The 12,293-nt window shown below is 37.1% G+C and overlaps 1 protein-coding gene across 12 annotated transcripts in view; it reads left to right on the top strand.

Moving 5' to 3' along the window:
• Positions 1-12,293, top strand: part of PTPRM (protein tyrosine phosphatase receptor type M) — a 441,163-nt gene that overhangs the window by 155,144 nt on the left and 273,726 nt on the right. For all 12 annotated transcript variants that reach the window (XM_064433927.1, XM_064433947.1, XM_064433884.1 and 9 more), the window contains one exon: positions 10,573-10,747. In XM_064433927.1, the coding sequence (XP_064289997.1) occupies positions 10,573-10,747 (175 nt within the window). The remainder of the gene's footprint in view (positions 1-10,572; positions 10,748-12,293) is intronic.

Below are 12,293 nucleotides of genomic sequence, written 5' to 3'. Positions count from 1 at the left end.
CAAATAGATTTATAAGATATACAAAATTGTGTGTGTGTGTGCATGCATGTGCTTGTTTATGTAAATTGCATACAGTAACCCAGAAGGTGAATGAAGTTCTGGACTTGCTTAAGAATTTTTTGTTGTGCTGTATACTCTCTTAGGCTTTCCCGTAATTATAATTTTTATTGCCAAGTTTTGAAACACTTGAGGAAAAAAATGTTTTGGCCATTTTGACAATGAAGTGGTAATTTAATTATTAAATCATACACATCACTTGGTAAACAGGTGGAACTATTAATGAGATAGGCCTAAAGATGTTCTTTTGAACTTTAAAGTATTTGCTGTTTGATGAGTAGGTGCATTTGTGTACTACAGGAGTGCACAAGACCATTTTTCCACCTGCTCATCAATAGTTCAGTCTTCCAAGATTTGTCAAACCACCTTGTGCGCTGAAAATTGTCTAGAGTCCATTGCCTTAAGAGCTTTTATGACATCAGTCAGCTAAAGATTTTGCCAAGATTGCATGCATCCTGAAGCATGTGCATCCTGATGTGTTTTTAGTAGATAACCTGAGATGATTTTACTGTTAGAAGAAGAATTAATGTCCTATAGGAAGGTGCACTATACATTCCTGCATAGGTGAAAGTGAAATCTTTATTTTTTTCTTAATTCTGGTGATTATTTAATATTATTTCCAGGTTTTGGAATGTTAATTTGTGTTCCCCTCACCACTCAGGTATATATTTAGTGCTTTTTTTGCAGTATATATTCTGTGTTTTCTATCAACTGTCATTAATGAGTTTTAGGGTTTTTTCAGTAATGGCATAGTAATCTTACCATATGGCATAAAAATGGGTATGAAGAACACAGGAGGCTTGTGATATGTATTGTGTTTGTGTTAGCCAGAGTCTAAGGAGCTGTGATCTTAGGTGAAACCTTTTCCTGTGTTATCTGCCTTACATGTGAAACATCTGATACGTTTAATACACTGGTTTACATTTTTTTTTATTCTTGGCTGAATATAAGTTTTACTAATGCTTTTCTGATGCTAACATTTCTCTTACTTTATCTTTAATATTTTGTGATACCAGAGACTAGGAGAAATTAATTAATTGTGGACTGTTAATGATAAATCCCAGTGAACATATGCAAGAAACAAAATGTCATCCTGAAATTGATCTGTGAAGTGTTTTGACTTCAGTGGGGTTTGGAAATGGCAGAAAACTTTGAGTCTAGTGATTTAATTAGTAAGCTGTGTGTAGCTAAATGTGTGTGGAGTGTGGTGGGAATGTCCATGAAAGGTGGCTTTCCCCCTTGGACGCCAAGTTTTCTGTTATAGTTTAGCTTCAGCAGCACTAAGTGGTACACCAGGTGCTGTGTACTCTTCCCTTGTACAATGGGCAGTGAAAGGCACAGCTGGAAAAAGTCAAATCCTGGTGGTGCAGCAGCTACTCTGGATCTGTAGCCTTCCATGACTTGTATGACATGGTGCTGCTGTAACAGTGGAGCCAGAATTAAGCCTTATATTCTCTCCTGGAGAAACACTGAAGAAGTCTGGCCAGCAAAGCTGCTCTACAGGCTATGCCTCCCAATCCACCCAGACTGGAACGCACGGCACAAAAATGACAAATGACAAATAAAGAAATGTCAGTGAATTTTGTTATTAATACTAAAATGATTTGGATAGGGGTAGGTGGAAGAATAGACGTCACTTCTGTCATCGTGTACCAGCTCCATCATTCCTAAATGGTGTGGAAGTGTTACCCAAAATAGTTGAATTCTGGTGAAAATACTTAACTGAAAGTTGTGAAGTTTTATGTTACGACATTACTCAAAATCCTTGAATCAGAAACTCTTCAGGTCAATAAGCACAACAGAGCATGCTTGTAGTGATGCCAAAAAAGAAACTTTAGGGGGGATGTAAGCAAATTTGATTATTTTATTAAAAAACCGAAAACCCTAAGCAACCCTTGATGCACTAGGAAAAAAGTAGCATAGATAGAGGGAGGACATGCTTTCTTCTGCAGTGGTGCTGGTCATCCATCAGGTTGGAAGGAGTGATAATGGGTGATGTTCTCCAAAGGCCTTCCTTCATCACCTGCCTAGCAGAGGTGGAGTCTGCTCTGCCAAGAGTGTGCTTGTGACACTGAAATATGCATTTAATGTATACCAAACTGTTCCTGCTTATGAAGGCATGGTTGGGGTCTGAATTTTTTTAATAGAGGCATTAAAGTTTGAAAAAGAATTTTTATTACAAAAATATTGTCCCTCATCTCCTCTCTCTTTGATAATCTCCAGTGTCGAAAAGAGATTTGAGAGAAGAAGTAAATCTGAAACATTCATGAATTGTAGAAATTTTGCTTTTAGAGGTACACTGTAAACTGTTAAACCCACTGGGACCTTCATTATGGACAGCAGTGCAAAACTTTAAAAGGTCTGGGAAAAGCTTGGGAAAGTTTTTTTGCAAGTTACCTAAACAATTAGTGGATTTTGATCTTCTGCATTTGCATATTATATCTGTAGTGTCAGAAGTACTGTACATGCAAGAGTGCTGTTATTATTTTTGTATTACAAGGATGATACAAAACTTGAACTCTGGACAAAATACTTGTGGTAACAGGTAATAATGGTTCTTGTTTCTTCTTCCCTTTCTCCCTGTTTTTGATATGTATCTCAGGTATTCAGAAGCCACCAGATATTAATGAATTGACTACATACATTGGTTTGCAGAAAATTTGCTTATTTGCTGACAATTATGGATATAAGTCAGAGGGGATACACATAAACCTTTCCCTTCCTCCATCCCCACATATATATGTTCTCATTTCATGAAGAGACTCCTAAAAAAATGTGTTCTGGGATTGCCTTTTTAATCAGTCAAACGTTTTTGAAATTCATGTCTGATTTAAAAAATGAAGCAGCCCAAGTGTTCACTTTTCAAGAAACTCATTGTGATGTGTTAATCTTCCAGTTATTCTGGAGTGTTAAATAATAAATTGGTGATTAGCAGACATAAGATGATGAAACAGCTGACCTGTGCCACAGAGGGCTGGTTAAAACCAGCTTTCATTTCAAGAGTGTAGGATGTTGGCCTGTTTCTGGATCCTGAAGACTGCCTTGATATGAAGCACTGTTCAGCAGCAGTAGAATCACTTCAGGGCATGCAAGAATTAGGGAGCTGATGAAATAAATTCAGTATGTTTTGTATGCCATGCTGGACCTTTGGGGGGGAAGAAACAATGACCTTTACCATGAATACTGTAGGTGAAATGTGCAAACTTACTGCTGGGAGGAAGGTACCTTGTTCAAATTGGAGTTGAGGAGAGGCTTCTTTTTTAAAATAAAGAATAAAGGCTGTTGAAGTTGTTTTGAGGCAAGGAGAACCATAGTAAAGTTTAAAGTCCAAGGACAACATGATGGGAAGGAAACAGACCACTGGGGAAGGTGAGTGTTGGGGGTGGGAGCTGTTAACCTGTGGCTTCATTACTGTGACTGTCTCAGTAATTAAGACTGAAACACCTCCAGCCAAACCCCTTATCAGCTTCCTTGTTACGTGAACCAACTCGTGCCTTAATTTCTACTGTTTATGGCTGCTATGGTTGTCTTTATTCACAAATTGCACTGTCAGTATTGAGAGGTTTATTACAACTTTCTTTTCTGCCTCTGTTTTCACCATTCATTCCTCTCATTTGCAAGAATCTATCCAGGAGACAGCAGCTGAGCCCCTAATGATTTGTCATCCTCAAACCTGTGTGTGTTTCTTTCTTGGCTGCTTCTTCCTGACCTGCTAGGTAGGACTCAGTGTTGCTTTGGCTTTGCCTGCTGTTCTGCTTGTTTTAAACTTTAGAATAGACTTCAGGCTGGCCCCAGAACTTTCATGTTGGAATTTTTTCTTCCCATGCTGCCTTTCTTCCCAACATTAACACTTCTACAGTCACGGGAATGCGGGACATGAGTGCGCACTGGGTTTTAAGTCTCCTGTTATGTAGTTGCATAGAAGAGGCAGACAAAGACCTGCATTACTATGCTTTGTATGCAATGTACCAATGAAAATTAAGCTGATGAACTCTGCTTCCTCATTTTCTCCTTACCACTTTGCTCCTTTCTAGCCTGTCCATAAGCCTGGCATCTGCAGAAGCCCCAGAGTATTTAAGTTCCTATATATGTTCTCTTCAGTTTTTATCAAGGCATTCATACTAGCTCTTGGAATTTTAAACACAGATAGAAGGATGGTGAGAAATACTAAGTGTTGTGTGCTAGAAAGAATTAAAATACAGTAGGGCTGTGAATTCAACAAGATACATGGATCATTGCCATAATTTTTATCCAAAATATTAAACTCCCTGTTAGATATTTGCTGGTACTTTGTTTTTTCCAGATGTTTCTGAGGCTGTAGTTTCCTACAACTCATTTTTCTATATTCTATTGTGTGCTATTAAAAATGAATGGAAAGAAGATTTGGGACTTTACATATTTTGTGAGCACTGGCAAGGCAAATTGTTCAACAAGATAAAGTCTTCTTAGCTACTCTGGAGTTTAAAGTAAAAATAAGAAATGGACTGAAAGGAGTTTAGTTTTTGGGTTGATTTTTCTTAATTCTAATGTCTTTGTAATGATAACCAATTTTCTCCTGTTAGAATGATACAAGATAATTTCAGTATATGAGTAGAGAGTAACTGCTTTGGTTAAATTACACAGAGTTTAATGACTCCAGAAAATGCATTGTCTTTGTTTACTTTGTGTTTGTAACTGTGTCTTCAAATAGATGTCAGTGCTTGATATTTGATGTGACTGCTTGATGTGTAACTTAAATAATATTTTATGATACTACCTGACAGCTCCAGCCAATATTTAGGTTTAGTCATAATAAACAGGGACTTCTGGAGGCCTGTGTGGTTTGAAGAAAAGGCTCAGTTATCATACATTACATTATTGAAAGGAGAAGCCTTTCTTCAAAGGTAAAATAATAGTTTTCTTGAATGCCCATAAGTTACATCTGCAGAGTGCAATTCTATCTCATAGCAGACTAATTCCAAATAGGACAATAATAATCTTTTTCTATCATGGCCTTATTACTTGAATGAAATATAGTTGTTAAATTGGACAGATGGAATAAGTACAGGATCATCACAGGATGCGTGATGGCTCTAATCTAGACTGATAAACAGTTGTCTGGTTATGAACACGAATCTAGAAATTCAGAGGTAGCCATCTTAGTTACTGGAATTATATGAACTCTGCAAAGCAATTTTCCTGAGATATTAATTACTATTTGATTTAGATTTTATACTTATTTTAAACAAAAATTGCCTCTGGCCTTGCTGGTTTTATTTGAGATGCCGGTGGTATAACTCTAATCTCAATTTTATAAATGTGCATATTTGGAAGTGGGATAATGCAAACCTTTTTTTCTGTTGAAAGTATGAAAAGCTGTCTAATCTACCCGTATGGACAGAGGGTGACTGAGGGTTAACTCTCTTCTCACAAAATTGTTGATACATACCTTGAGAGCGATTATCACAGGTAGTGCTGGATGTAACATCCCAGAAGTTCAATGCCTTTGAATTGCTGCCACATTTTTGTTAAAAGTATTTCTGAAAGGTTTAATATATAGATTGTTGCTGCTAAATTGCTGTTCATTTGAAAGACTTAGAGTTAGTTCATTGCCTAGAAGAGCCAGTACGTGTGTAATTTAAATAACTATAATCTATTTCTTTTCATTCTAACTTGCCTAAAATCGAAAAATAACGTGCATTTTCAAGTGCTTTTAGCTGTCTGTATATGCATTTAATAATGTTGGTACTAGGAATATGGATTTTTCAAGCTGTGTAACTCCTGAAGTTAAATAGAGCTTATTTTTTATATCCCTATATATTAAATAACTTGTTGTTTAATAGAAAATTTATTCTTATGAGTGACTTACCAGTTACATATTTTCATTAATTGGCTTAAGTAGTATTTTTTAATATATGTATTTGGTATTTTTTGAAAGCTTTCTCTGAGCATTTGAAAATGCACAGGTTCCTCAGCAGCCAGTGGAATCTGTTACTCTCATTTTTGGATCTCAGTATTTATTCTGTGACCATAGCTCTTGTGTTCTAAGGAGGTGAGATAGCTCTGCCCTGGGGACGTGGCCTTAGTAGTCCGAACAGGTCTAACATTAAATGATTATGGCAGTTTCCTCCTTGTAAAGAATGAAGTATCCTGTTCACACAATTCTCCAAGTCCCAGGGGCAGGAAAAGCTAACAGCCCTAATCAGTAGTAAAGCCTCAGACTTTTGTGTCACAAATCAGGGCTAAAGTAAAGAAAGTTAAAAGAGCCATCTTTATTTTTGAATTGTATTTAAAAAAACCAACCAAACAAACAAAAAAAAAAAAAGCCCCACCCAGAAAAGCAGGATACTAGAAATTTGCTCTAACAATCTGTGCTAGTAGGTCTTAATACCAGTACTGTAGTGTTATATTGTAAATCATGAATTTTATCCTCCTTTCTGGAATGGGATTAGTAAATTACGGACTTGTAATTTTATTTATTTTTCAATAAAATATCATGTATTTGGGAAGACTCAGACTTTCATGTAAAAAGTGAGAGTTTGCAAGACCTATTGGTAAATTGCAGAATCTCAAAAAACCTAAGATTAAAGTTTTAATGACTATTGCTAGTGAAACAGCATATCATAATCAAGCTCTTATTTGTGGGAGTTCAGATTGTTGCATTAGTGAGTGATGAAAACTTACTTTTTAATAGTCCTTGGTAAAGAAATTGTAGTGGCCTGTGCTAGTATGTTTAATAAACAAGTTTTCATTTCATATGTTATTTTTAGCCATTATAAATGAAATTGCTGTTGGCAGTCAGCACTGGGAGCTTGTAACTTGTCATACAGTGATCTGAAATGGGCCTGTTACACGCTGGAAAAAAGATACCATGCCTGGGTAACTTACTGAAGTCATTACAGTAAGTCAGGGGAAACAAAATGTGAATCACAAAGGGAGTGAAGCTGGATATGTGGGTACTGCTATAACAGAAACGATTCTGTATTCATATATCAAATTGTAAATAGCATTTTTTCAAACTAAAAATAGTCTTCTGACGTTTGTCCACTGTCCACAAATACAAGTTTGGGAGAAGTTGTAGGTGTGGGATTATTTTTTTTAATATTTTCTGCGCAACCTTTGTATCTATCTTCTGCAATGCCTGTAGATTGAACTTGTCTTATAGTTGAATTCATTACCTTCATTACTGTTCCTTTATGCTTAGGCTTAAATCAATTAGGCAGCTCTCCTACTCATTTGCTGTCATCCCAGAAGGGAGGGAAAACTTGCTCTCTTGGGCTGGATTTTTTCTTGTGGAACGTAAAGCAATTATGTTTCTTTGTCTTTGTCTGTTACAGACACCATATTTTCCTTGAATATATTTCTCCCCAAAGAGACTAAAGAAAAAAAATGGGCTTTTTTCTTCTGCCTTGAGTTCTAGTAAAAAAAGTCATGCTACTGATTCTGTGGGACTATGTGAGTTGTAACATATAATTAGACACTCTACACTTTGCCTCCATGAGTTTGCAGTGTTCAAGAGAAGTCAGTCAAGATCATCTTTATTGATAATAATCACCCGTATATTTTACAGATTTCTTATAGTAATAATAATAAAGGCTTTTTATTCCAAAGCTCTTTCATGAATTTTGAAGCCACAATTAATAACCTTTTCTCACCTGGATTTTGGTAGAGGAAAAATATGCTCAAATCCTCTGTGGAGCCAAATAGAGTTACATTTAAGGCTTCTCTAGCTTTTTCATTTGAGCAAGCAATGTGTGCTTCCAGAAGTCTGATTTGGCTTCTCTGTTTCCAGTTAAAATTATTGGATATGTGAATCAATGGCACGTGTCACGAAGCCATGTAAGTCAGTTATTTGATCAAACTAAGATTTCCTGTTGTAGAACAGCAGTTAAAACATTCAAAATCAGGTGAGATTAGTATATCTGAGAATCAGCAGAAGATGAAAAAGATTATGGGACCCATGTGAAATAGTAATTTATTGTAACTGTTACAGTGCATTGATTAGTGATGTGCATGAAAAAGATGGGAAATATTCCCTCTGGAGATGGCTATTGGAGCAGTTGCCTTCAAGGACTGCTCACAGTTTCTGTGAACATGCAGACTGTGTCCAGCCACTTGGAGGTCTGAGGGGACGGTGTGGTAGGAGACAATTCTCTGTGTAGAGCCATCAGGAACTGTCTATGCATCATACCTTGCCAGGGTTTCCCACTCTCCATGAACTGCAAATTAAGGGAGAAGTTACAGTGGCATTGCCTAATCCTTTTCCTTCATCTCTTTCTCTGTGGGAACAGCAAGAAATTATATTTTAAAATATTTACACAGGTTCTTCAGTTGTATGGTAACTCATAAGAGTCTGGTAAGTTGTGGATGCAGGTTTGCCATGTGGAGAGGAGGGTGTATTGTGCAGGCTGCAGAGCAGAGGAGTTTGTTCACACTCTAAATGAGCTGAGCTAGTTTAGGTGCTAGAATTAATCAGTGTGTGGCAGTATGTTTTTCCCTAGGGAATAACTTGCCCTATTTCTTGGCAAGATAAAATAGCCTGCATGCATGTTGCATGCCTTCCTGATGTTGCAGCTAGAAAAATGGGAATAGTGATACGGATGGGCGTAAGGTAACGATGAGACCTGGGTGTGTACGGGGTCCTTCAAGAGCCTGAAAGCTGTAATAGATACCTTAAAACTGGCTTATGGCTTGTGATTGATCAGCAGTTCTGATTATCAGGATTAATTAACTTATTGTATTAGGTAAGAAGTAATGTGGCTTTTAAGAAATACTCATTCTCCAAACTCCTAATTAACCCACTGCTTATCTCCTGTTATCAGCAGCCATTCTCGCTAGAAAGATATTACAGTGGCAAAAAATAGTACTTTTGAAATAGTGGTTTGAAATGTTTCTTTCCAAGTTCAGGTTTTGGTAACTGCCATGCCATGTCGCAGAAACTGCTTTATCAGCAGCTCAAACTTTGAAGAATCTTATGGAGCTGTCAATTATCTGAAGTAATTCTCAATAATTTATGACTGAGTAATTTTTAAGGCATGATAGCATGTTCTTCTTTGGACATGTTAGAACCTTTTTTATTTCATATAAGCTTTACATCACTACGTTCTCTTTTGAAGAGAAAATAACTCTACTGTGCATAAGAATCAGTATTTATTGTTAATTATATTGCTTCTTTGATATAATAGCATGATTAACTTCGACTTGGTTTTGTGATTTATGGATGAGTTTAATTTCGTGTGACTTGTTTAAAACTCTTTTGTCGTCATTCTTTCCAATTTAGTGGCAAATAAGATCACAGTAAAATGACATCAGTATTTTCTATATGTCTTAAATTCTGCTGGAGGAACTGCAGGCTCCAGGGCAGAAAAACAGACATCACCAGTTATGTTGTTGGTTTATAGAAGCTTGATAGTGCAGGACCCTTGATCTGCTTGAAGCTCCTCAAGTCAGAGAAACACACCAAACATACTTGGTGTCTTTATTTGGCACCAGACAGTGTGTGTGCCTTCCTGGAGAGAGAGTGATTTTTGTGTAAGTGCTAGTTGGGGTTTTCCAGTTTCTCTTCATGTTTCGATAGTGGTTGCAGCCCTCAGTTTGCTGGAATACATACCATTGTATGAAAAGTGCATCTTGCTTGTTTGGGTTAATGTTGTCAGTACATTTTGGTGGTCCATTTGATTTTTTTTTTCCCCCCCATCTAGCTTTCATAATTCAATCATTACACATATTCTGTCAGGGTTTGAGTGTTCATAGTGCACATATCCTATTTCATGGTCAGGTGGAGCATGAGTTCTGATGAGGATTTGAGAGCCAAGTCTCTCTGCCATTATCTTTGTGTCAAAGGACCTGGCAAGTTGTCATCTCTGCCTTCTTCTGTCTTCTCACCTCTGTTTTTCACTCCTTGTGCTCCACAGCTGTTAGAGGGCTCATTTTCTTGTGCCATACATGTAATGTGTTGAATTGACAGCAAGACACTGTGCTGAAATAGAAACTGTCCAGTTTCCAGTGCCATGCTGGGGAAATGAAAGGTGGAGACCATTTCAGGTCATTTACCTGGTAAATCTGTGCCTAGTCTCCTCCACCAGAGTCGCTGATAACCCCTTGGGTGGGTGCTGCTATGAGAACAATTTACTGATGTCTCCCTGAAAAATGCATATCCCAAGCAGCAGATGCAGGAAGAGAAAGCATAGACTGACTATACTGGGCTTCATAAAAAAGAAATTTAAAAAAATAAATATATTTAAGTATTTGTGTAAAACAAGCTAAGCAAGTAAATGTTACATTGTTCTCAAATCTTTCTGTGAGTTAATCTGTAAAGTGTTGAAAGCAGCTGTTGCAGATTAATGGTTGCTCACTCATGATATGAATGTTTTAACTGATACGGGAAGGCATAAAAGTCTCACTGTCACACCTGTAAAAGTAACATACAGACTTCTACTTTTATCTTTCCTCCTAGGGAACTTGTGAGAAGTAAAATGGTTTGTCAGTATATTATTTTTAATATTAATAATAATTTTCTTTATTTTCTTCGCCCAGGGTATTTATGTACGGGACGCACCTTTGAAGGACATAAAAGTGTTCAATGCCCGACGATTTGTAGCTCTTTTCAGTGTGGTGAATGCCACGAAGCGGGACGCTGGCAACTACCGCTGCATGATCCGGACAGAAGGAGGAGTTGGTGTGTCCAACTATGCAGAACTGATAGTCAAAGGTACTTCACCATACAAATCAGTATTGGCTTGCTCCCTGTGTGGAATCAGGGCTGCAGTTGCTAATGCAGTAAGAATGTCACCCATAGCCCGTTAAACTTGATAAGAGGTTCAGTAAATAGATTTTGCTTAGGTAAATTTTAAGTCTATCCAGCTGTAACAAGGGAGTGATAGAAGAAACCAGGGCTAATTAACTAGGTACTTGTTGATTGCCGTTTTAAGAATTTCAGACCTGTATGTCTTTACAAACTTATTTAAAGTATGAATTATAATAATGGCTACTTGCCCCCTTTGTGGAGATTGTATTCTAAATATATACTTATTACAAAATATGCAAGATTTAGATTAAGTGAACACATAACATACATGTATTTCAGTATATGGAGGGGTGTTTTTAAACTCTTTGGGGAACACTTAGGTATAAGTAGAATGGGGAATAATCTGTCACCACAAGAGGAGGATGTGAGAAGGCCATAATGAGGAATAAACCATTTTCTGAAAGCAAGAATAAGGTTCTAGTGAATGCATTGTAGAGAAAATGAAGAGAAACAGGACAGGAGAAGGATGTTGGAAATATCCAGGGTATGAAGGTAACAAGACAAAACAAATTGTAGCATGGAAACATAGAAGAGCTATTTGAATGGATGGATGAAGAAGGAAACAAAGAGTGGGTGAGATGAGAATATAATTCTAAGGCATGGTGAAAAAAATGACGTTATTTCAGTCCAAGCATGAAAAGAAAATAAAGTAGATGGCCAAAAATAGATACATATGAAAGTCAGCAAAGAAAGGAAGCATAGACTATAACCCCAGTAGGAATGATGAAGCATCTTTCAGGCTTTATACCAGTGAAATCAAAGAGGAATGAGCACTGCCTGAAGGAGGCAGAAGGAGGAGTTACTGCATCAGTGAGGAGAGGTGCAGGAAGCCAAAGGAGTTAATTTCTTCTCGGTCTCTTTGATTCAGGGTGTTTTAATTTATTAGTGCTCCTTTTGAGGTGCAATAGATGAAATTATGAAGCGTATCATTAAAGCATTTGCGCTTACCCAGATTCTTTCAGAAAATCTGCACTGGGCACTGTGAGCAAGTGGATAGCCTTAGGGTGTAATCCCATTAACTGCTTGTAGAATGGCAAAGTAATTATGGTAATCCCCATTGCCTGTGTTGGAGCTTTTATGAGACCACCTGCAGGTCATTCCTTCTGACCTAAAAAGACCCATTTTAAGCATTGTGCTGTAAAACATTACATGACTGTACTGAACAGCAGCATTAGGGGCTAATGAATAAATACGCTTTCTTATTGATGACATATAATTAAGAAATGGTACGTCCTAACTTCTAGCAGGTTTTCTGCAATACCAGTTAGCAGACTTCAAAGATAACATGTTGATTTCAGTGCTATATATATTTTTAATCCATTACTATCCATAAATCATGAAGAATGTGCATATGCCCACACTGCATGTAATGTTTAGTATACTTGTGAATTGCTGATGGCTTAATAATAGTATGTGTAAAAATAGTGGTGCAATTACTCCCCCCTCTTAG

Source organism: Passer domesticus, chromosome 1 (genome assembly GCF_036417665.1).
Source record: "Passer domesticus isolate bPasDom1 chromosome 1, bPasDom1.hap1, whole genome shotgun sequence".
NCBI lineage: Eukaryota > Metazoa > Chordata > Aves > Passeriformes > Passeridae > Passer > Passer domesticus.
Note: the sequence above shows the minus strand (reverse complement) of the source record. Positions and strands in the feature narration are given on the sequence as shown.